Below are 26,152 nucleotides of genomic sequence, written 5' to 3'. Positions count from 1 at the left end.
TGGCCCACCTGACCCCAGCTTTCCTGTAGATATGTCTGTTGTCATTTCCCTGTCATCCCAGTTAGGACAGTCCCTAAGGATGTGTAAGGTCTCAGCAATTCTGTGTTGTCCATAATAGTATTGAAAGGTAAGAGATTTGTCATCAGCTGGCACATTCTGCCCGGTCCAGTGGACACACTGCTACATTAGCACACTCCAAGGCATGGTTGAAGGTCAGCACTGTGGAAGTCAAATCTAGTGTTTTGCTTCTGGAGGAGTCAGTTCTTTGGAACGGGTCTAATAATGTCAACTGTGGGTGTTATTACTGTAGTCAGTTCCTCAGTGTCTTCTGGGGGCTGCTGTAGTGGACCTTTGTGAATAAAATGTCTAGTCTTCATGACGGCCCTGTGAGGAGGTGTCTGCATCTCCATCTTTAAATGAGGAAGTGGACTTTCAGAGAGGCTCTCTGACCAGTGTTGGGGGAGGCAGTAATGGTTAGCAGTCTCATGCAGGAGTTATAGGATGGGACTGAAGGGGACATTCTGGTTCTGCCACTTAACTCACCTCAGTGACCTGACTGGGTCAGCCACTTCCTCTCCATGGCCTGACAGCATGTGTCTGCAGCACGTGTGCAGAGCATGGTGGTTATTAGTAGTTCAAACCCGTTGTAGAATATTATTTTAAGGTGTGTTACTTTTGTTTATGCTGTGGAATGTTTGTTTAATGACGCAAAGATGTGTTTGAGTAAATAAAATTCACCTGTGGTCAGGAGGTGCGTCAGGAACTAGCTGACAGGAAGTGGTAGGGAGGAGCCAGGTGGAGAAGGGTTTATAAGGAGGGTAAGGAGATGCACGAGGGCTTTTTGGAGGAGAGGAAGGTGAGGAGGTGAGCTACTTGATATTCAGCCTCTCTGAAGAGCAGAATTCCACCTTAACCTTTGAATCTTGAGTTCTTTAGAGGGACAGAGGTTTAGCTAAGGTCCCTTCTGAGCTTTGCAAGAGTTCCCGGCTACACCCTTGCAGCCTCACCGCTGCTGGTAGCTGGGAAGTTGCAGTTGCTGATTCAGAAAGCCATGACTTAAAAGGCAGCAACAATTAAATAAAAGGACAACAAAACCATTGCTCCTCAAAAAGAGCAGCAGGAAGTTGGGAGAGCATGACTAGAATGTTCTCCAGTCTCCTCTCCTTTTCTTAGAGAGAAATCCAGCTGGTTAGAAACGGAATGACACCCAAAACATCTAGATCAGTTTCTTTGTGAATTTCTCACCCAAGAGTCCATCCACTTAATGTGCTCAAGTGGGGTTCATCTAAGGAAGGGGCAGCTCATTGAGGGCAAAGGGCCGAGTCAGAGGGACAGGTTTGTAACACCGTAACTGATTAATTTCATTCATTTGAGCCTTGATTTCCTCATCTGTCAAGTGAGGCTACTCGTGACTCCTATCTCAGGGTTAGAGTAAGAGCAAATGAAGCCGTACATGGCAGGGATGACTTGGCTCAGTCTGGCATACAGCAAGTGCCAAGCGTTGTCTACCATAATTATTGTCTCTTCTTTGAAAGGATTTACCCGCATGTGCTGCTCCACATCATTTTTTCTGCATCCCATATCTTCATGTTCTTCCTGCTAAAGAGCAGTAATAGTTCTGACTCTTCGTTCAGTCCCATCGTAGACTCAGTATCACTTTCCAGGGTGAGGGGCAGATGTCGTCTTCAGATTCCAGGAGTCCATTCTCCCACAGTGTTCCCCATATGTGGACCATAACGTGTAGACTGCAGATAGGACCTGAGATCCACGACGTAGAAGAAGGGTTTTATTTCTGTTTACTATGAAGGAATTGGGGAGAGGGTGAAAGATCTAGCTCAGTAGGAGAGTGCTTGCCTTGCTCATGGCAGGCTCTAGGCTCAAGCCCTGGCCCCACAAAGCCAGGAACAAGTGAAGTTTGGAGGAAAGGGGCATCGAGAGGCCCGGGCCTGTGTCTTTAATATTAACCTTACAGAAGTCTCCTGTTGATCAGCAAGAAGGGGAAGCCATATATTGTACCTCCTGCAAGCTGAATCGTGAGACTCCAGACAGCAGCTGCCGCTTACGATACCTAATTGTGCTGCTTAATTTTATTTAGGGCTTTGGCAAGAATGCTTGGATGACTACCCTTCATTCTATGATGGAATGCTTAGAGGAACTTTGCTGTTGCAGTGAGGTTTCTCTCCTAAGTGTGTTCCTGTTGTGTGTAGATGACTCTTGATGCGGTGTCACCACAGACTGTATTTAATTGTACCTGCTGTTCTCACTCATTAGAGTGCAGTCCCTAAGAAATAACTGGAGAGATATATCAAGTGTTGTCTTTTCATACGACAATTAAACTTAATGAAGGAGTATTGCCGAAGAGCCCCTGTCCAGGGCTGGGAGAGCTTCTGAGAGTGGAGACCTCCTCTACGTGTCCCCTGGGTCCTGATGAATGGAAAGGAGTCTTACAGAGGGAGGACAGCAAAGAAAAGTTTAGTTCTGCTTCTGACATGGTCTCACAACAGAGCTGTGTGGCACATTTTACAACTGACTGACGCTTCCTTAAGAATTACATCATGCGTGCTGACGAGATGACTCAGTGGGTAAAGGAGCTTGCCACCAAGCCTGATGGCCTGAGTTTGATCCCTGGGACCCACATGGTAGAAGGAGAGATCCCACTCCTGCAAGTTGTCCTCTGCCCTCCACAAGCGCACTGTGGTACATGCGCCGTGTGCTCATGGGTACACACACTAGATAAATACGGAGAACTGTACCATGCCTGCTTTTAAAATGACCCAGTGTCTAGCTAGGGTTTCTATTGCTGTGAAGAGACACCATGACCACGGAAACTCTCATAAAGGAAAACATTTAATTGGGGCTCGCTTACAGTTTCAGAGGTTTAGTCCATTATCATCATGGCAGGACATGGCAGCATGCAGGCAGACATGGTGCTGGAGAAGCTGACATACTTCTCCAACAAGGCCACACCTACTCCAACAAAGCCACACCTCCTAATAGTGCCACTCCCTCTGAACTTATGGAGGCCAATTACATTCAAACCACCACACCCAGTGAAGCTCACCCCTCAAAGACCAAGCAAGCCAATATTGTAAACACGCAATGGAAAGGGAGCAGCAAGTGCCATCACCAACATCTCTGGCAAACAGCTCACACAGAGGTCACTATCTGGCTGTGTGGCTTTCCTTTTCAGACAAAAGCGTACACTCTATACTGAGTCAGTTTCCCCCAAAACTGCTCTGACCAGAAGTCACCTCTTTAGTCCCTGTGTCTGGGGCCACCTTTATGCCTGCAGCCAAACCCTGACCCCAGTGGTGTGTGGGGCGGAGCTGACAGGGGACGCCCTGTGAAGGGCTGCAGCCAGCTCTGCTTTTGAGGGCTCAGCCTTGATGAGCAAGCCCCAGCTTACTGCTGTTGGTGCGTCTTCTGTAATGGCTAATTGATGCCGCCTGTGTAAAGATCCAGTTTCCTGTGTGAGGCAGTTATGGGTGGCAACATGGGTCGTGTCGACATGATACCAATTTCCACAGTCAATTTGGTCAATTCAGTGGAAGGGAAAAAAAAATCAGACCGTCCTGAAAATCAGTCAGAACAGTTACGGGAGGTTCCCGAGGCAGCCGTGGTCGCCTGACTGAGCTGCTCATGCTTGACCAGTTGATTTTATATTTTGTAGACACAGCCTTGGTCATTTGGGAAAATCTGAAATATATAAAAATGACACTTTAAAATTAGTACCTTTTTTAAATACTAATGAATAATAATCATTGTGGTTACCCAGGCTTTTTTAAAAATGCATAGCAGATTTAAAGAGGAAGCAGCCATTGTACTATTTATATATAATTAAGAGTGGTTACATGGTGTCAGTCTCCTACCTTGTCACAAATTGGAAAGTGACCACCATGGCCGGAAAGTATCTGCAAAACTATGGGTTATCAACTAGTTTTCTGGGAAACAGTATGCTACTGATCAGTTGTGTTTTGAGGCTTTTTAAAAAATAACTTTATTGATATATTATTATACACTAAGAAAGACATACATTTTAAGGATGTGATTCAAAAAATGAGCTAAATAATTTTATACTATTATGTAACTATTGCTGTAATCTAGTTTTGGAATAGTCCCTCACCCTACCAAAAAAAAGTCTCCATACCCGTTCACAGTCAGTCCCTGCCACAGGCCTTGATTGTGTCCCCGGTCCTTGTCCCCTTCCCATCCCCTGGCCCTGCCCCACTCTCCAGGGAACACTAATCTATCTTCTGACTGTGTAGATTTGCCTTTTCTGGACATAAGTAGATCCATATGAACTGCTGTGCCTTGCTCTTTCTAGTTTCTGTAACATTTAGTTAGGTTGATCGATTTTATACCGTTTGTCAGCCATCCATTCCTCTTTATTGCAGAATACTATTATATATGTATATATGGAGAGAGAGGATGTAGTTCATTCATTTACTAGTGGAGGGAGGGGCATTTGTAATTGTATATGGTTTGGGACTGTTAGGAATAATGCTGCTGCTATTTGCATACATGTCTATTTTTTTTTATTTATTTATGTTAGTGGTTTTTATTTTTAAGGTAGGTTCTCACCATGTAGCCCAGGCTGGTCCAGTACTTGTTATGTAGCCCAGGCTGGCTGCAAACTTGAAGCAGGCCTCCTGCCATAGCCTTCCACCTGCTAAGACTATAGGCATGTGCTGCCTTGTGCAGCATGCATATGTCTTTGTAAGATTCTGGGGTTTTTTGTTTTTTTTTTTTGGTTGTTTTTGTTGAATAGACACCAGGGAGTGGAATTAGTATCTGTCTTTAAATATCTATATCACAGCCATTCAGACAATCTCGGAGTTTAAGAACTTGTCATTGCTGTACAGTATGTGGTCTGTGTTACTACCTGGGGTTTCATGTTTTGCTAAAGACAGGGTAGCATTGTGAGCACAAAGTTTTATGGTCATTTATTTGAGACAGGACCTCACAATTACCAAGGCTGGATTTAAATTTCTAGGCTCTAGCCATCCTCCTATCTCAGGTTTCCGAGTAGGTGGGACTACCTGACTTATTAACCATATGGCTTATGTTTAATTTTTAAAGACACTTTAGTTTTTATTCATTTATAGACGCTTGTTGAGGGTGGAGGCAGGAAGCTTGGTGTGGTCCTCAGCACGGCCCAAGACACCACTCTCGAACTCTTACATTCTTCCTGTTCTGGGTATTTTTATCACCCATCTAAGCACTTCACATACATGATTGGTCAGAAGTGCTGAGAGTCACCCCTCAACTACTTGACACTCCTGCAGATCACATTTATGGCATCATTATTAAAAAGTCCAGCTCACTGGGAAGTCCTGTTGAGGGACTGGGGAACTATTTGGACAGGAGACACCTGATGTGACTGGGTAATTGTTGCTTCCTCTGTGGCTCCAGTGGAGTAGTACCTGCCGTTCTTGAAGAACCTGCTCGCTTTGAGCTGGAACCTCTCTTAGGACTTGGGTCTGGCACAGTACCTTAGACAGTCCACATCCCGACTTCCTGGAGTGGGAGTTTTCATGGCCCGTTCCTCAGCAGAAGCTCACAATACCTATTGTGCATTGAAGAGTTGGGAACATCCATTCACAGATGATGCAGTGTGCATTGAGCACTTGGGTCTGTGCCAGGCAGTGCTGAGCACAGTCTCACTCAAGTCCCACACAAATTTTATCACTATGGGGATATCCAGATACAATCAGATCCCAGCCCAATCAGGTTGATAGCTGATCTTCCTGCTGTCAAAAAGTTGCCAGTGAGAGTTCAGGGTGGTCTGAGGATTCAGTGCAACTGGACTTAGCTCTGCTCAGAGCTTTAATGACCTGTGTGGTGCAGTCTATGTGCAGGGCTGACTAGCAGGTCTTGGATGAATTCCATCGGCCGCTTTGCATAGCATCCCTCTGCTTCCCCTGAGAGGATCTGACCACAGAATCTACCACTGTTTGCTACAAAAGCCCATCCATAACAAGTGATCTAGAACACTGGGCATTAAAATGAGCCACTTTGCATTCACCTTTATCTCACTTTCTCAAGCATGATACCAACTTCTTGGAAACCAGACTTTGTTACTTTTGCAGGTAACACAAGCAAATGACATCTCATGCTTAATGCTGAAGGGTTTGGAGTTGGTTTTCTTTTTCATTAAAGATTTTACACAGCACTAATACAAGCATCGCTTTCTTCAAAGGCATGAAACGAACCCGTAATTCCAGGCTTCTACATCCTCATTTGTATTTTCTTTGAGAAGATGCCTCAGTTAAAATCAATGCCCTACCATTCATTTAAGCTCCCTTGCCTTCAATAAAACTAATTGATAAACCCTAATAATTAATGGCCTGATTAAACCAAAATGACTTACATCTGCCCTGATGGTTCCTATTTATAATCAGTCACTTTAATGACTCATCTTTTCTGTGTTTTGCTTACAGAAGGCAGGCTGTGATATGTCTAGGTGAGCTGGAGGAAAAGCTGCCGGCCTTCTCTTGCTTTTATTTTCCATAACTTGGCATTACATTAAAATAAACACAGATATAACTGTCTCCTCTAAAGTAATCTTTATACCCAGTCAAATGTCTGTGGCTTTTTGGAAAACAGAAAAATTATCTCAGTATTTCTGGAGTTCTTCCTGGGAGGTGTAGAATTACGTGTTTGATATGAAAATTTGGTGTAGTGAGGACAGTGACTAGGCTTGTTGATAACTTAGCCATAAGGTAGATAAACAGCATAAAGGAGAACTAAACTTGGGGGAGCTATTCTTGACCAACATTTAAAGGGATCTGCTTTCAAATTCTGTTGCTTGGATCCAAATTTAATTTAACAACTGAAGCCCTAATGTAATCTATATCCCTTGTATCTTTAAAACAGTGCTTCACAACGTATGAGTCGAGACTCTTTTGGGGGAGTCTAAAGACCATTTCAAAGGGGTCACCGAAGATATCTCCATTACATTTTGTAACAATAACAAAATTACAGTTATGAAGTAGCAACGAAAATAATTTTGTTGGAGTCACTACAACATGAGGAACTGAACTGTATTAAACAGTTGCAGCATTAGAAAGGTTGAGAACCACTGTTTTGAAAAGTTTGAGTTGGCTTGTGCTGTAAGGTCAGTGGATAAGGAACTAGAATAAAATTCTTAAATGAGGACCCAGTGAGATGCTCAGTGAATAAAAGCACTTGCTGCCAAACCTGATGACCTGCGTTCAATCACTGGGACTCACATTGGGGAAGGAAAGAACCAACTCCAGAAAGTTCACAGGCACACACATGCATGCGCACAAGCCCTTACCCCGCACTGCACTGCACTGCATCACACTGCATCACACTGCACTGATGAACTCACAGTGCTGGCCTGTAAAAGATCAATCTAGTCAACATTCTAGCATGGCTAGAAGGGCTCACAAGGCCCCACCTCTAGCTGAGGAGCTATTGGCAATTGGGGGGCCAGTTTTCTTCAGGAGTGTGGCCCCAGTAGATCGCTGATGCTCCAGGCTGCAGTGGATGGCCCTGCAACCATGCCCTACAGTGCATATGGGCGGCACTAACAGGATTCAATGGGTTTTAAAAAAAGACATGAAGTTGGGAGGGGCACATGGTTGGAGGGGAACCTAAGGGAGGTAGAGGGGAGTAGAGAGGGATGATATGATCACGATACACTGTATTTATCTATACAATTATCAAAGAATGAATTAAAATGAAGAAGAGTCTCTGAGTACAATGACAGATACGTACCTGAACACCAGTCATCCCGCTTCTTAACAAATGTAACCGCAGATTTTGGAATTTCTAATGTGTGAGGAATAGCAAACTGGTAATGACAGAAGCCTCTCAGTGGTGGCCCACGGCTGAAGGGCAGGGCAGTGTGGTCTGCGGCAGAACACAGCCGACCTTGAGGGGAGATGAAAATGTCTCCTGTCTCAGTTATGGTTACCTGGTGCGGCTATACATCTGTCAGACTCTCAAACAACATGCCAAATGGTTACAGCAAAACAGTTTTTTAAAGAGAAATTAAGGGACTCCAAAAATTACCAAAAATAAAACAAATCATTCTTGATATAGTCTTAACTTTGCAGACATTTACTCAGAAGCAAAGAAAAGTGAGTTCCTTTGGTCTTTTCTCAATGCTGACGTGAATCCAGACTCTAGTGAACTGGTTTCTGATTTAGTCTCTCTGAGATGGAACCCAGAAAGCGTCAGGTTTTAAAAGCACAGCTAGGCTTGGGGGCCAGTTAGTTTCATGGCTCACTGTATTTGTAAGAATCATTCTGTTTGTTCAGGAGGGAAATGACAGAGAATGCAGAAGTTGTACTTTGTCTCCTGAGCGGTCTTTAGGGAAGTATTAGCAGCTCCTGGATAGCTGTGGGTATGCCTTCAGAGGCCAGAGGTGGGGTCCAACTCACGTTTCTCACCTTATCTTTACATCATAAGTAACAGTAAGTATTGTGTGAACATTTGTAAATAACTGTGGACTTGTCTCACAATGAAGACTCTCTCATTTAGGAATGTACCCATTCTAAAGAATGTTCTATTGAGTCAAAGATGCACTGCCTTGGGCCAAATGCATGCTTCTTCTAGCTGAGCAGGCCATTGTTCATTCACTGTAGCTTCAAGAAATGTTTCCTATGTCTACCAAATACCACTCCAGACATGGAGTGAGAAGTGTACATTCATGGAGCTTTCCTCCCCTAGCAGAAGAACAGGAAGTGCGAATTTCCATGCAAGATACAGGGTGTCACTAATGCTAAACCTTAAGGAGAGAAGTCAACAAAGGGGCGGAGGAGGGAACCCTAGCTCATGAGGCTGCATCACAGTAAGATTCAAGCAGGAATTTAAGGATAATGAAGGAGCTAGCTAGGCATGAATGAGGGGACAGAACGTTCTAGGCTTAGGAGCCACTGGCAGGAGCATGGCTGGCAGATGAGCAAGAGTGGGCAGGGCAGGAGGTACAGAGGTGGCACCAGCTCGTGCTCAGCCCTAGACGCTAATGGAAGGGTCGTGTGTTTCTAGTTGATTTGGGAAGCCCTCAGTAGTTTTGGACAGAGAATGGGCAACGCTGGCATAGATCTTAAAGAATCACTTTGTTGTTGCATTGAATACAGATTATAGAAGTGTAAAGCTGGGGACACTGGTTCAGAAGCCCTTGGGAAAATGCATACACTGTTTCCTTGTGCTTTGAAATTATTTTCTACTTTGATTTATAACATTGACAGTGTAAAAAGTAATGTTTTGTCCACTGCAGACCTAGAAGCTAAAATGTTACAAGCCAAGTCCAAAGTCGCATGGCAAACGTGCATGGTCAAAAAGACAGAAGTACAGCTTTGTCTCCAGCTGAATCCATTGACTTCATGAAAGGAATCGATTATGTTCAGATTGTGCTTTAAGATGGTACTTGAAAGGGGGGCATTTATGTTAGTAAGTTTAATGTAGTTTTAAAAACATCTGCCAGTGAGCAAGACCCTGTGTGCAAAGGGAATAGATATGAAGATGTGTGAAGCTTATTCCAACCCTGTGATTTATTTATTTCTTGTGGTGATGATACTAGAGCAGTAAATGCCTAGTGAAGTGTGACATGCTCAGTTCCAAACAAGTGCTACAGTCAATGCCGTAAAAATTCAAAGAAGTCATGATGGTGGCCTGGAAAGTTTGTGCAGCAGGGAGGCAGGTACTTGTGGTAGCCAAATTCATTTTAAGTTCAAACTGTAAGACAGTAGATGATCCAAGTTTAAAATATTTTAAGTTGAGGGCCTATAATAAGAATTTGATTTGCAAAATAAAGGCAGGTTAAATCGAATTTCAGATGAGCTTCAGTTCAGCAAAGGATGACTGGGACATCTCTGGCTGGCTGTGCCATGTCCTACCGACTGCTGAGGCACACTTGAAAGGTCAACGTGGAACCAGGTGTGCTGATGCTTACTGTAATCCGAGCACTTAGGAGGCTGAGGCTGGAGGACCACAGTGTCCTGATTAGTGTGTGTCTGTTTTGTTTTGTTGTCAAATTGACAAAACCTAGGAAGAGGAAACCTCAGCTGAGAAAATGCCTCCATCAGATTGTCTCGTAGACAATCTTGGTTGACTGATGTGGGCAGGCCCAGCCCACTGTAGGTGGTACCACCCCTGGGCTGGTGGTCCTGGATTATGTAAGAAAGCAGACTGAGTAAGCCAAGGTGAGCAAGCCGATAAGTAGCATTCCCCCATGGTGTCTGCTTCTGTCCTGCCTCCAAATTCCTGCTTGAGCTGAGCGCTGGCTTCCCTCAATGATGTAAGATGCTTTTGGTCATGGTGTTTATCACAGCAAGAGAAAACAAACCAGGACAAATAGAGTCCAGCCCAGGCTACATAGCAAGATTCTGTCTTAACAATAGACAGCAACAACAACAACACATACACACTTCTATTCTGTCAAGGAATATATTTAACCTCATCTTTAAGGAGAGAAATGATGTGGTCAGTAGCATACTTAAGGGTTAAAATGGTAGTGTTGTAAGAAGTGTATGGGAATCAGGAAAAAATAGGGGTTGAGAGCTAGTTGGCAAGGGCTCATGCCAACCTGTGTATACCAACTTAACCCAGAAAGTCCCTCCCCACCTCAGCTTTTGTTATAATGCTCTTGACTTGAAGGACAGACCACAGAGACAGCTTCCACAGTTCACCTTATCGCTAAACCATCCACATGAAGATCATCTCATGTGCTCATGGCTTCCGTTCATCCTACTTTCTCCTTTCCTTGAGCATCATCACTGCCTGTCCATCTTCCAGGAGCTGGGGATGAGGCAGTCAGCAAGAGATTCAAGTTCCTGCTTCCATGGAGTTTGCCTTCTGGTGTCAGACAATACTGAATAAGCCAGTGTGTAAGAAATCCCCTCTTCACTGCCTCTCACGGTCTAAGTAGGGCCTATTAGCTGTCAGTTGGAACTTGAAACTTGAGTTAAATATGTACTCTTAGCAAGATAATTTGATGGGATACCGTACTGCAGGCTAGAAGATTAAAGAAGATAAATTCATCTGCAGAATTATTTATATATATATATATATATATATATATATATTGCCAAAACTATGGCAACTATTTTAGGCTAGTCAAGGATACTGGATCTAACTAGCTGCCTGTACTAGACTTCTTTACTATTCAAGATGAACTGTTAAAGCTCACGCTGTTTGTTCCATCAACAGTGGTGTGCTCTTGCCTTTCTTGGTTATTTTTCTGACCTCCCTGAATTCCAGAAAAGGCTTATTGTCACTGGTGATGCTCACAGGAACCCTCTGTGTCATTATTTACCAACTGACTGCCTTGGCAGAGCTATGCCAGTTCTTATGTTAACTGTAACAGTAGTCAGAAATGACATTGGGGGGGATAAATGAAAGGAAGGTTCATACATGCACACACACGTGCACACGCATGCACACACACATGCACACGCATCTTCAGACAATGTCTGAGTATTATCTGAAGTGGTATTTGTCACTAAGACACAGGTAATGGTATCATGTGTTGTTTTCTCATTGTTTTCCTCAGTGAGGACCTGTTAGCAGTGATGGATGGGTGGGGTTTGTTTTGGTCCCCGCTCCCTTTGGCTTTACTACTTCTTAGATGGGAGCCCTAACTTAGAGGATACACACAGTGTAAACGAGCCCTTTTTGTGAACAGACATTGTAAAAGGCTGCTCTTTCTGAGAAAGTATGGGGCTAGGGTGATGGGGTATTTCCTATTGTTGAAAGTTAAGGTTCGAGTGGGCTTTCGTTTGGCTAGGTTTGGACCTTCTGCTTCCAGATAAAAGCTTCGTAATAAATTGGTGATTCGCGTTTGGGCGGACCTAGGATGCCATTTCTACAGTGTTCTGTGTGCACATGTGTGCTTTTGAAAATGAGCTGCATCCACACGGAGTTGGTCACTGCGGCCTTTCTGATCCCTTTTAGATGTGAAGCCCTCCAACATGCTAGTCAACACAGGCGGACAGGTCAAGCTGTGTGACTTCGGCGTCAGCACCCAGGTAGGTCTTTTTTCTGTCCAGCCTGCTCTGTGGATTGAAAATCACCAAGGTTCTAGACAAACAGGAACTGTACGCCTGCTTGTCGCTGGGCACATGTTATTCATTTTTAATCTCTGAGCGAGTTTCCTTCATCAGAATATGATTGTTCATTGTTTAATGACAGTAAAAACTGCTGATATTGTAATTACTACTTACAAATAGCAAACTTCATTGCTATGCAGCTTGACTATGAAAGCGCTCTGGCCAGACAAAAGGGAGGACAGCGAGGGAGCCGTGCCTGGGGAGCCCGACTGGCCCACAATAAAAATTAATATTGGGAGCAACAATGGTGGAGGGCCATTACAATATGCAGCACCAATTTTAATTAATTTCCATTTGGGGCCTCCCCTGAGAACCCCGGTGATAGTGACCCACGCGCGTGCTGCGATGTTGATTTGAATTGCAGCCACCTTCCCTCCCATCCAAACACGAAGACCAAAGCGAAGGTCATCTTCGCATTATGAGTTGTCAAAGTCTGTTAGCCCTCCAGCCTCTTTAGTTCATCTCGTCCTGGGAACGCGGGGGGCTCCATTCACATCTTGAGCCATCTGACTGAAAGATGAGGGTGTTCAAATTCTACTTCAAATTGACTTTTTATTTCAGGCGGGTTTGGGGCACTAAAGCGCTGAGCATCACGCTTAAGTGAATTGTTTAAGGTTAGCTGCTATAAACTGTAATGCTGTGTGCTTGTTTAAATTGGAAATCACATCCAAAAGAAAAGAGAGATTTAATCATTTTTAATGCCTTTGTGGATGAATTTGTTCCCTTTTACATAATTTTTAGTTGATTTATGGGAGTGCTGATTGTAGGTTAAATGGGGAATAATTGCCCATTTTATTTCCACATTATCTTTATATTGTTCTAACAGACCGTTTTGTCTCATAGCTGGTGAATTCTATAGCCAAGACGTATGTTGGAACAAATGCTTATATGGCAGTAAGTAAACTTATGCAAAAATAACATTTAAAGCCAACATCTTTATCTTTATGTACTTGGAAATGTATAATTCTTAAATTAATTCTACCACTGTAGACTAGTAAGTCATAAATTACCAAGTCAATCCAGTCGCTCCCCCGCTCGTAGCTCTTTTGAGAACATGCCAGGCTTTGTGCTTGACTATCAACTTATCTGACTTCGGTGACTTCACTGGTCGGTTCAAGTGTGAAATTGCTGAGTTTTGAAGTTTAATCCTACAGAAAAATTGCACTTGATAGCATATTGGCTACTTTTCCACACCGCTTATTTAATTAACCCTAATAAACCCTAATATATACCAAGGCATCAGTCAGTAACATCGGTTGTTTGCTCTGAGGATAGGAACATGCCTTGTCACCAGATCCAAGTTAAATTCCTGATGTGGCCGGTCTGAACTTGTGGGTCTCCCAATGTTCTGCACTTAGTATCCTCTACATATATAGCTCTGTATTTTTCCTTAGTTGTTAAAGTCATGCAGATATCATAAGTTGTTCGTTTCTTTTTTTTTATACTTTTTTTTTTTTTTTTTTTTTTTTTTTTTTTTTGGTTTTTCGAGACAGGGTTTCTCTGTGTAGCTTTGTGCCTTTCCTGGAACTCACTTGGTAGCCCAGGCTGGCCTCGAACTCACAGAGATCTGCCGGCCTCTGCCTCCCGAGTGCTGGGATTAAAGGCGTGCGCCACCACCGCCCGGCAAGTTGTTCGTTTCTTTTTCTTACTGTTGCAAACAAGAGAGCTTATTTGTGACTATAAAAATCTTCAGTTTGTTGGTTTTCTTAACCCCTGCAAGAGTTGGTGGGAGTGGAAGGAACCAAGGAGAGGCTTTTCTGATATCATTTTCAGAATCTGTTTTGTTGTTGTTGTTGTTGTTTATTTTTTATTTTCACCCCTCCCCCTTTCCTTCCTTCCCCTCTAGAGTCTGCTTTTTTTTTTTTCAGTGTTTAGGATTGTTTTTTACCATGATGGTTCCAGATTTATGTAAGTAATCCCTCTCAGGTTAAGGAGACGTTGTTGGTATCACGCACTTAAAAGATTTTAGTATGGTATATCATGGGTCTTTTTAAAATGTTTTATGTTTTTATTTACTTATTGGGAGGTGCCATGCAGATGTAGTTATCCACCAGGAGGGTCCTGAGGGTCCAGCGCAGCGTGTCAGGCTCAGAGACTGGTGCTCTTATGGACAGAGCCGTCCTGCCAGTCCAGAATCATGGGCCTTATTTTCAGTATTTTTCTTGCCCCTGTGTTATCATCTTTAAAAGATCTTTGATATAGGCGGAACCTGGGTCGTCTTCAGCTTGCTATTCTTCCAACAATGCAGAGCATTTCATTTTCTTTCAAATGGTCAAAATAGTTTATTTTGATTTCCATTGCCTTTAAGAAAATTCATATTCTGTTTTTTCTCTAATTAAATGTGGAAAAAGTAGATCAGTTATTAAAGTTATTGTGTCTGCTTTTTAAACGTTAGTCTCCTCCATGGCACTCCCAGGGTCAATGACATTGGTGAGTCACTCTTCTAGTTAACAAAACCCTACTGCATGTCGGCCTCTATGAATATGAAAATACCGTGACTTGAAGAGGAAAAAAGCTATCCATGAAACAACTTCTCAACTGCCCATCATGTTCTTGGTAGCTTTAAATTGCTCTGATAATTAAATTGCATCACATCTGAGCTACAAATCCAGATTACAGTTGTCTTTCCCAGGTGTACATTAAAGAAATTACTTTTTTCCCTTTTTGTTTATGGATGAATGTGATGCGTCCATATGTTAATTGAAAGTGTGAGGATTAAAATTATGAAATGTTAGCTCAGATTGGCAAAGCTGAAATTGCTTTGTTTCTTGGGTGAGTGAATTCTAGTCATCAGCTTTGTAGTTCCAGCTGCAGAAAGCCTAAGATGCCAGGGAGGAAAACAATGAAAGTCCGAGAGGAAGAGCTAGAGCTTTGCATTCAGTAGGCTCTGGTTGGCCAAGTACTTGCCAAAGGCTGACCATCGGGGGAACGTGGAAACAGCCCTCCATTCCTCCAGTCTGGTGTTGACCCAACTGCTGTCCATGCTGCTAGTCTCTTGGGAGAAGGGTTGGGTTCTTTAGCTTGGTGTAAACCCCTGCTGTGCCCTGTTTTGGCTCTTGTAGTCCAGTTCTGAGTTCCACAGGGGATTCTGTGCCAAATGTTACCAAACTGTAACTCCAGAACCTCTCTCTGTTTTGTTCACTTGCTTTTTATGTTCTTTGTGTTTATTATTTATTTATGTATTTATAATAGTTATTAACTATTTTAAAGTTTTTGTTTGTTTATTTGTTTTCGAGACAAAGTCTCTCTGTGCAGCTCTGGCTGGCCTGGAACTCACAGAGACCTGCCTGCCTCTGTGTCCCAGGTGCTGGGGTTAAAGGGTGCACCGCCATGCCCAGCCCAGGTCTGCTTTGTGAGTACAGTTTTACTGGAATGTGGCGAGGCTGTTAGTTTAGGGCTGGGTGTGGCTTCAGTAGCACCACAGCAGCAGCTGAGCAGTTGTACAGTTGCATGCATCCATCCCTATGTGAACACTGTTTCCAGGCTGGCCTTTCACAGGAAAAACAAAGACAAACAAACGTTTTCCAGCCCCTGGTGTATGCCAGTAAAGCACATCTCAAGTACCTTCTGCTACATGAGCTGTCTCCACTGAACATGTCCCATGCTGTGAATCCAGAGGAGACACTGATGAAACTGGAAAGACACCCTCATATATGGCACCTTTGAACATGGCATAATTGAGTCTTTAGTTGAACTAAGCATAACATAGAAATTAAGAATTAACACTGTATAGTTGTAATGGTTATAATAGGATGTACAGAAAGAAGGCACTTACAGGCCAGGCGGTGGTGGCGCACGCCTTTAATCCCAGCAGAACCAGGCAGATCTCTGTGAGTTCGAGGCCAGCCTGGTCTACAGAGTGAGATCTAGGAGAGGCACCAAAACTACACAGAGAAACCCTGTCTCAACCCCCCCCCCAAAAAAAAGGCGCTTACAAACGTGCTAGATCTTCATGTTGTTAGTTTGAAACAAAAGGAACATGAGCTAGAGTAGTGTGCATAGGCAGAGACTCAGAAGGAGAGGGCAGGACTGGACAGACAGACAGCAGGTGAGGGCATGTACGGCACAACTGTGAAGACCACAGAGTTTGGACCCAGGTACCCCTGCCCTGAGCTGGCCTGCTCTCAGTTATGCTCGTAACCCCAGCACTGGGAGGCAGAATCAGGAAGGTTTCTTGGGCCGTGGCACACATGGGCTGCAAGTTGAGAAAGAAACCACTTTGTCAACAGAGTAAGGCCAAGAGTGCTAGAGGAAGACACCCAGGGCCTCCTCTGTCTTCTGTGTGTTCCTGTACACGCACAAATTCCGAGTAATCAAGTTGAAAATTTTGATGTTATGGTTTCTGAATAACTGAAAATTTGAAAATCTTCCAAGATGTTTCTCAAATACTACCTTTTGGGATAGAGTCTAAATGACTATTCTTAGCCCTGTGTGGCTGCTTTAGGAGCTTGTTTTTGTCTCCACACTCAGGCTGTGACAGTCCTTGCAAGTGTCTTTCCCTCGACACGAGCCTACTCAGATTGCACACTCTAGTTCAACTGGCCATGGTGACCGTCAGAAAGACTGGTATTTGCTGAGTACTCCCATGTAGCATTTCTCTGTTGAGGACATTACATTTTATTCTCACACAATGTACAATGTACATGTACATTGTTATTGTCACCTTCATTTTACAAAGCAGTCCACAGAAGAAGTAATTGTCACCCAGTATCTCAGAGTTGGCAGGCCTCTCACAGGAGACAGGGTCTAGTTAGGACATCAGACTCTCGTTTCTTCGAATAGCAGGTTATTTGAACCACTTCCACTATTGAAAAAGGAATGCTAGTTTTAAAAGCTTCAGACTTGTGCTGCAGAGATGGCTCAGTGGTTAAGAGCACTGGCTGCTCTTGCAGATGGTGGTGGCTTACAACTGTCTGTAACTCCAGTTCCAGGGGATCCAACACTCTTCTAACCTCCTCTGCCTCCAGGCACATAGGTAGTACTCATATATTCATGCATGTAAATATATACATATATATATATATATATTAAATGAAATATTTTACTTATATAATAAATTAAAATTTTAAAAAATCTTTAAAAAAAAAAAAAACACCCAGAAAGCACTAAAAAGCTCAAGAGGCAACAGGGAACTCCAAACCGCCAGGTTTTGAGTGAAATCCCATGACAAAAGATATTCTTTGTGTCCCCATAAGATACAGCGCCCCCCTCCAGCAGGAAGTAGTAAGAGAAGCTACGCCCAAATTCCCAAATATACCAAACTGACTTTGGAGATGTGTAAAGGTTAAAACCTTCCTTTTTAAGAAAAGAAAAGGGGAAGTGCTGTGGGATGGTCTGTATGTCAAAGGTGTTGCTGATAGGTCAATAAATAAATCACTGATTGGCCCGTGGCCAGGCAGGAAGTATAGGTGGGACAAGGAGGAGAATAGAGCTGGGAAGTGGAAGGCTGAGTCAGAGAGACACTGCCAGCCGCCACCATGACAAACAGCATGTGAAGATGCCGGTAAGCCACGAGCCATGTGGCAAGGTATAGATTTATGGAAATGGATTAATTTAAGCTGTAAGAACAGTTAGCAAGAAGTCTGCCACGGCCATACAGTTTGTAACCAAAAAAAAAAAAGAGAGAGAGAGCACGTGACGCTGAAGGCAGTGTCAGGGTCCCCTCCCCTTCTGTGCGGAAAGCTCAACCCGCTTTCCTCCGGGGAGGGGCACACTCACTCTGAAGCTGCTCCTCCCTTCCTGGAACCAGAGGGAACCTCAGAGTTGAGCAGAGAAGCAAGAGCGAAAGCGAGCAGAGTAGGCTGTGGCCAGAGCTGAGCCTGCACAGCTCTGCCTGGCCGGCCATGAGCCGATTGGACACAGGACTTCATGCTGAGGACGTGGTCTGGCGTGGCCTCTCTACCTTAGATTGCAGAAAACGTCTCCCAACTTTAAAAGGATCAGCAACAAACCTCCAAGGCAGTCAAAAACAAGACAACAGACAGGGCAGCATGAAGAAGAACCAATGGGAGCAGCAGGGAGTATAGCAGATGCGCACAGACTTAGAATCACACATTCTAACGAGGACAGTGGACGTGCACAGCCCCCAGTCACTCATGGGGGAGATGGCTCCATGGTTATACGCATCACTGCTCTTGCAGAGGCCCCAGGTTTGGTTTGTATCTCCCACACCAGGTAGCTCAAAACTATCTGTAACTCCAGTTCCAAGACATCTGGCCTCTGTGGGCACCTGCACATATACACACATACGTGTAAAATAAAACTACATCTTTCTTAAAGGCCTCACTGGACCTGGTAGCATATTGAACACAGCAGAGGGAGGGTTAATGAATTGGAAGTGCAGTCTGCAATACTGCTACCTGATCCTGCTTGACCATTTTGCTGTGTAGGGATCTGGCCTTACTCACCTAAAAGAAAACTGGTCACCACAGTATAAGTGTGGATAGCATGCTAGCCTGAGTTATGCGCACCTAGTTTGATAATTTTCTGAGCAACCCGATTGAATGGCAACTCCCTTTTCAGAGGATATAGAATGTGCACCTTGCTGTCTTCATGCCCCTGTCAGTCACACCCAGTGCTGTGTCATGAACAGTCCTGGAATCTCTTAACTGAGTATGGATCCTGGCCAAACACCCAGTCACAGGCAGTGGCTGGAGGAAGTAGAATGGGCCAGTTTGAAGATGCTGCCTTGAAGATGCTCTGTAGATTCAGCTTTTGGGGTATATTCAGAAACTGGCCAGGATTTTTGTTTGGCTTGGTTTCGTGTGCTCTTCTCTTACCCACACAGAGGTGCCTTAGACAAGAGCTGCATCTTCCTTGTTATGTAGCTTTCTGCACTGTTGACAGCTGTCAGGTGAGGAGGCAGCACCAGCCGGCCTTTTGACGGTAGCTCTGCTGTCAGAGGTCCAGTGCTGGTGGTAGGTTTTATCTTCTTTCCTGTTGTACTTGAGGGGAGAGGACAGGGCATGCCACTGGGGCTGCAGTGTGAGCCCTGCTTCAGAGGATGCGGCCTCAGGCTGTCGACCCTAACTCTACATTCCTGAGGTTCTGAGGCTCCTCTCGTGCCTAAGTCAGTCCCAGAGACCTGAGTCTACCTTGTGTGTTGCAGAGTGGGTCTCGGAGCCTCCTGCCTGCACTTGCTTGTCCTCCCCCAGTGATCTTGTTCTGCTGAATGTGGCAATAATTTCTCCATCTAGAGGCAGCTAGAACCTTGTGCTTAAGGACATCTCTATTGCCACCTGATACTTGTGAATGTGTTAACTCTTTATATCTTCCCCTCTTTTAGTTCAGTTTTCTGTTTTATTTCCAGTTCTCGGTTTGTATTTGTTTTCATAGCTCAGTAGGCAAATGAAGCAAATGTATTTAATCCCACCATCCAGCCCACCCAGATCCTTCGTGTGAGAGTGCCTCTTCTGTTGGCTTGTTTTCTCCGTGTTCTAGCGAAATAGAACAGCTTGAGAACTGCCACCAATAGAAAGAAAAATCAGAGAGAGGACGGGGAAAAGGATAGGGAGGGAGACGACATTTGATTCTTTCTTAACAAGTCTAGAGGGTTTTAGAACGGGCATCATCAGGATTTCTTTTTTTGTTGTTTAAATTGTGTGTGTAAGTGTGTGTCTGTAAGTGTGTGTCTGTGAGAGTGTGTTTGTATGTATTTATATGTGTGAGAGAGAGTGTCTGTGAGTGTGTATGTCTCAGTATATATCTGTGAGAATGTGTGTGTATGTGTATATATGTATGAGAGAGTGTGTGTGTGTGTGTGTGTGTGTCTTTGAGAGTGTGTGTGTGTGTGTGTTGGTGAGAGAGAGAGTGTGTGGGTGGGTGTGTCTTTGAATGTGTGTGTGAGTGCATGTGTGTGTGAGAGAGAGAGAGAGTGTGTGTGTGTGTGTGTGTGTGTGTGTGTGTGTGTGTGTGTGTGCATGCACCTATGCTACAGCATATGTGGAGGTCAGAGGACACTTTCTGAAAGTAGATTCTCTCCTTCCACCATGTCAGTTCTGGGACCCGAGTCACAGGCTTGGAGGCAAGCACTTTTACCTATGGAATCATTTTGTTGGCCCTCGTTCTAAGTTTTTGATGGACATAATATAATAGTTATAATATATGAGAAGGGTAAGCTCATGCTTAGAACCACATGTGTGATGAACATCCCTTAACAGTACCCTTGGCTTCATACTGTCATGTGCCAGGAGTGGCACAGGGTATGAAAGGCTCCCTGTCGGGGAAGTAGACAGGGAGACAGAATGGCAGTGCAGCGTGACAATTAAAAGTGAAAGTAATGCACAGTTGTGTGTGTGTGTGTGTGTGTGTGTGTGTGTGTGTGTGTGTGTGTGTAGGCCAGAGATCAACCTTGGTTGTCTCCACCTGCTTTTTGTTAAAATAGGGTCTCACTGAACTTGGAGCTCACCAATTTGGCTAGACTAGCTGGCATTGTTGATGACAACAATGGCAGTCATGCTTTTATTCCCACAACTGGGTAGTCAGTTCCACACGAATACCTGCTAGTACCTGTCACACTGACTAGGGCTGGATAGTGGGGTGTGGGTTAGGGTCTCAGCCCTGCCATGATTAGCTGCAGACTTGAGCGAATATTGCACTTTTGTGGGACCTCAGTTTTTGAATTCAGTTGTTCATCTAATCCTTGCAAACAATTCTGTAAGTAATGTATGGGAGGCCAAATCCTGGAAGGACAGACCAGGAGGCACTCAGTACACAAGGATTCCTGGTGAACAGAGTGTGTGTGCCAGAACATTCTGGACCAGCCCCTGCTACACAACCCAAGGGGAGGGCCAGGAGTCCCGTGTGGCACCTTGATTCCTGTCAGAAGAAACTCCACTGCATGGAATAAAACAGTGACAGGCGGTGTATCTAGGGAGACAAGCTCTGGCTGCTGCTTGCACCAGCCTCAGGCTCTCCACCCTCCTGTACAGTTGAAACTATTTCCAGGTAAAAAGCTAAAAATAAAACTTAAGTCATGGTCTTCAAGACCCTTCTCCCCAAATTCAAGTAAGTCATCTACAACTTTGCACAGTTTGTCCATCCATCCCCAGTTAAGATCATTGGATCATAGGGAGGTGGACCTAGGGTCGAGTGCTAGCTCGTTGGCTACCTTGGTTTCTGCCACATTAACTAGCTCCCTGGGGCCTTCACTTTCTTGATCTGTGAAACAGTGACAATAATAGTCCTCATAGGGACTGTGTGCAGGATTCTCTCACTTCTAGAATGCATATATGCATACATGTGAAATTGTTTTGCTGTGTGTAAATGCCATGCAAATGTGGGTGGTTCCCTATGTTGAGCTTACATTCAGTGTGTGCTGCCAGGGGTAACTTTCCGTAGCTCACAAGCTTCCTCCTGTTTTCTCACAGCCAGAAAGAATCTCAGGAGAGCAGTATGGAATCCACTCTGACGTGTGGAGCTTAGGGATCTCTTTCATGGAGGTATGTTGCTGTTTGCTGTTATTGACCTGCCTGTACTGGTACATCCCATTGGGAAGAACAGAGGCTTTGAAGGAATAACAAACTCCCACCCATGATGTTGTGTGCACTGTCTGACTCCGAAGTCCTTACATTCATATATTCCGTGTGACTTTTTAACCGAGTCTGCGCTATTCTAGAGTGCTGCTCCTCACACATCACCTGTGTAAGACATACCTGAAGTGCTTGTTAAAAACACAGGTTTGCCAGCCCCACCCAAGACCAGTTCAATCCAAGTCTCTGATAATGTGCACGTGGGAACTGTTCCCTGGGTGGGAGCCCTGCTTAGTCTGGAGCCCTGTTCTCGGAAAGGGGATTCCGTAACAGCACAGGATGATGACAGCCTTCAGTGTGCATGTGTGACATCCAAAGGGGATGGTTTTAAAAAATCAGCTATGGTCATATGGATATATATGTTGTATATATGTTATATGTCATTTTCTTAAAAAAAAACTATCTCCTTCTAATAAACAACATGTGCATGTGGGGTAGAGGTGGTGTGGTGGGGGATGTGTATGTAGTATAATTTAATGTCTTTATTTATTGCTGTATTTAGAATGGATTTTTTTCCCTCAGTGAGCCAGGTGCAGCCCCATTAGAACTCCATGCTAAGAAATAGTCTTACAACTCGTATTAGAAAGACACCTGGCTTGCTGGAATTGCACTCCTAGACACCCCGGGCACTCACTGGGGCTCTCAGAACAGTTCTCAATTCCGTCTGTTCCCATCAAGGAAGCCTTTTTTAAAAAACAGAAACATGTTTAAATAATACCACAGATCGAGTTTCCATCACAATCCTATCGCTTTTGTTTGGTCAAATACATTTTCTATGATCTTTGTAATGCATGAATACCATTGTATTTGGAAGGAAATATCTTCAGACCCAGCTCACCTGCACAGCAGGAAGAATGCCAAAATCAAATGCTCAATGTTTATTAAACCATATTCTTCTGCCTTTTCCCGAAAGGTAATCTAAGAGGAACTGTAACGTGTGCACAGCAGCCTTAGAGGCTGAAGTTAGCGGGTAGATCTCAGGACCCAGCCCTCAGCAGGATCCCAAGGGCTCGTTCTAGTATTAGCTTGTTTCAGGGGAAACTACCTCTGACATGGGGGACTCAGGCTTTGCTAGGATGGAATATCCCTTTGGTGGTTTAAACATTCTCGTTGGTTGTGTTTTATAAATGGTCAGATACAGGGCAGAATAATTGAGAGGTCACACGCTTCAGAACCCAATGTTGGAAACAGAAGACCCAGATTGTAGTACTAGCTTTGGTACTAGTTTCCTAGGTGGTCCTGGGCCAGCCTGCAGCGCCCACCAGGCTGTTTCTTCTCTGTGCGATAGTGAGGTGTGACCCCAGTGCAAACTGACATTCTACAGCTCTGCGGCTCTTCTCTTCCCTGTAGTTCCAGCAGCAGCAGCAGCAGCAGGAGGAGGGCCGTGTGCCTGGGACAGAGGTGCACCCTCACCTGTTGGGGGTGTAGAAACACTGGTAAGAGGGCTGGGAATACAGCTCAGCTGAGAGATAGCTGCATAGCATGCACGAAGCCCTGGTTTACTTGCCAGCGTGGCATATGACCAGGATGTGATTCCAGTATTCAGGGGCAAAAAAAAAAAAAAGTACTGTTAAAAAAGTGTATCGAAGCCGGATAGTGTACACCTTTGATCGCAGCACTCGGGAGACAGAGGCAGGCAGGTCTCTATGAGTTCTAGGAAAGCCAGACTACGTAGAGAAACCCTGTCTTGAAAAACAAAAAAACAAAAACAAAAACAAAAAAAAAGGAAAAGAAGCATATCCAAGCTAGTCTGAAGGAGGTAGTGAATTATATCAATTGGTACTTCTTCTTGATACTCTACTTGACTAGTCTCATAAAGAGAAAGAGAGCCCCCACCTGACTAGAGTGGAGTTATTGAGGTAAAGGCTGGAAAAAATAAATCAGAGAGGTAGCCGGGGACTGGATCACATACCACCAGGCTCAGGGCTGCAGCTGTTGCCCTGAGTGAGTGATCTGACTTCAGTTTTTAGCGGGTCACAGAGCACTCTATGGAGCATAACCGTAGAAGGACAGGCGTGGAAACAAGGGGATCAGAAAGACTAGGTAGAAAGGTTGGAATATGGCCGATAAATGTAACTATTGAAATATGCATCCTCGGTATCTTCCTAGGCACTGGGAATGTGAAGTCTAATAGAAAGAGGGCCTGCATTGTAGGGAGGGAGATTCCAGTGTGTTCATTTGTCCTGGAGGCAAACTGCTCAATAGTCTCTGGAACACTGAAGAAAACAGACTCTTTGCATTTGCAAAATTGAGGAGAACTGGACATAGGGAACTGTGTGAGAAGAGTCACCTTGAGTGTGGGGTGAGTGGGTGCCAGGAATACGAAATACAGAGCAGGAGAGCCCCATAGTGGATGAGAGCCAGGGAAAGCGGGGCCAGGGACAGGGTACTTAACTAAGGGCCACCCAAAGGAATATGGGGTGCCTGTCCCTGTGCCCTTAGAGCTTCTGGCCCACTAGGCAAGCAAGAGACATGTGACCAACTTAACGTAGTGGAGCAAAGTCACTAGAGAATAGAGTATGACCTCTGGCACATGTTTTATACCAATGTATCTTGGGTCCAAGGTAAAGAAGTACATAATAAAAGGAGAAGATTTTGACTATAGCTGAAATGTTGTGGTGTTTCAGGACTCCTTTGTTCTTAGGGTCAATGTGAGGAAAACGCCATCCAAAGGGCCTGAGACCTTAGGTCAAAATAAAAACTCGAAGGCCGAGGCTTCTCTTTCTTTTTACCAGAATATAGTTGGTCTAAATGTGATAAATACTATTCAAAACCACTACAGACAAATACCTGTAATCCCAATGTTCAAAACTGAGGCAGGAGGATCATGAGTTCAAGGCTAGCCTGAGCTACATTAAAAAAAATAGCAGGGCAGGGGAGATGGCTCAGTCAGTAAAGCACTTTCCACACAGGCACAAGGACCTGCGTTCAGTCCCCAACAGCCACACAGAAATGCAGGCTGGTGGAGCATGCTGGTAATCCCAGTACTGAGGAGGCAGAAACAAGTAACCCAGAGTTACTGGCCGGCCAGCCAGCCTCGCCTAATCATGGGGCTCAAGCTCCGAATGGAAAATCCCGTATTCAAAACCCTTTAAACTTTAAGACTCTAAGGATGTTACCTGAGATTGACTTCTTCCTTCACACACACATGCGCATGCACACATACAGCTTCACATACACACACACACACACACACACACACACACACACACACACACACACACTAGACAGAAGTGTGTGTTGAAATGGCATTTGGAAATCTGAGGAACAAATTGTATGAAGAAGCACAGTCAGCACTTTCAAAGAGCTCTGCCTCTGGTCTCACTTTTAAAACAACTCTCAGCGTATCCTCCCAAGAATAGAAGCCTTCGTTCATTCATCAGTTTTCAGCTGTATAAATGCCATGGGCAGGTTCTGCGGAGCACTGGCCAGGTGACTAGGAAGACTCTGCCTCGATAGAGAAGAAAGATGCTAGAGCCTCCGAGTGACGGGCCTCAGCAAAGGTGTGGACGAAGGCCTCGTGGGAGCAGGGGGTTGACAAAGGGTTGACATCTGAGTAGAATTAGGCTTGAGGGGAGCCTGCCACCAGGAGAAGGAGGCACTAAATGGTGATCCCTTCCCCACCCATGCAGCCCACTCTGCAGTGGACTACTGTAAACCATCTGGCAGTGTAGGAATGTAAGACTGTCTCCCAGCAGTCTCCTGGCATGTGGGCACACCTTTCTCAAGGTTTGTTGAGGATCCATAGAGGATCTGTGGTGAAGAATAAAAGATGGGCAGCAGAATGGGAAACCAGGCAAGGGCATTTCCCAGAATCACCTGGGAATCAAATAGAAAATGGAAAGTTTCCTGTGTCTGCCGAAGTCCCCAGGGCCCCCCCTCCTGTTCTGTAAGCCTTCTTCTCCAAGGTTCATCCTTGGCAGCTCCTTCCTGCTGCCCCTTCCCTGATAATGTGCTGCCATGGTCCCCATAGGGAGTCGTAACAAGACCTCTCGCCACACTCTTTCATAAAAGATAATGCTACGTGCCACTAAAGTGTGCAGATAAAAAGAATCACGGACAGCTCCATTTGTACCTTAAGCAAAGACCCTCTAATATCAGACTATCTTTCATCTGTCCCCCTCTTTTCTCAGGGCAGCAGCCCTCTGCTGCTGGGATAAAGTGGGTCTCCTCCAGATGTTGTCATCTGTATGAAGTGTTTGGAGTTGGCAAAGTAGCACAAAGATTGAGATAAGACTTTCAACCTGGGCTGAGGACAGTGGCTTCTTGGGTGGGAGTGGGGTTTGGCCCTTCTCTGCTATGTGCACAAATCTTTCAAGTGTTTGTGGCTCCCCTCCTGTGGATTGGTTATGAAGCCAAATAAAGGAGGTCTCAGTGTGTGGGTTTGTGAGGGCTCACTTTGTAGGGGAAGAAAACCCATGTGGACTTGAGTTCTTCCGTTAGAACACACCAAGAGTCGGTGTGGAAATGCAGAGAGAAAGGAGTGGACAGAGATGTGAGACCTGCATGACTGAAGGACCAAGCTGTGAAGAGCTGGAAAGT

The 26,152-nt window shown here is 44.6% G+C and overlaps 1 protein-coding gene across 3 annotated transcripts in view; it reads left to right on the top strand.

Moving 5' to 3' along the window:
- Map2k5 (mitogen-activated protein kinase kinase 5) overlaps positions 1-26,152 on the top strand; it is a 256,460-nt gene that overhangs the window by 134,179 nt on the left and 96,129 nt on the right. For all 3 annotated transcript variants that reach the window (XM_052763441.1, XM_052763433.1, XM_052763451.1), the window contains 3 exons: positions 11,926-11,999; positions 12,924-12,974; positions 21,449-21,520. In XM_052763441.1, coding sequence (XP_052619401.1) covers positions 11,926-11,999; positions 12,924-12,974; positions 21,449-21,520 — 197 coding nt within the window. The remainder of the gene's footprint in view (positions 1-11,925; positions 12,000-12,923; positions 12,975-21,448; positions 21,521-26,152) is intronic.

This window comes from Peromyscus californicus, unplaced genomic scaffold (genome assembly GCF_007827085.1).
Source record: "Peromyscus californicus insignis strain IS unplaced genomic scaffold, ASM782708v3 Scaffold_11__1_contigs__length_118956290, whole genome shotgun sequence".
In the NCBI taxonomy this organism is placed as follows: Eukaryota; Metazoa; Chordata; class Mammalia; order Rodentia; family Cricetidae; genus Peromyscus; species Peromyscus californicus.
This window is presented reverse-complemented; position numbering and strand designations above follow the sequence as displayed.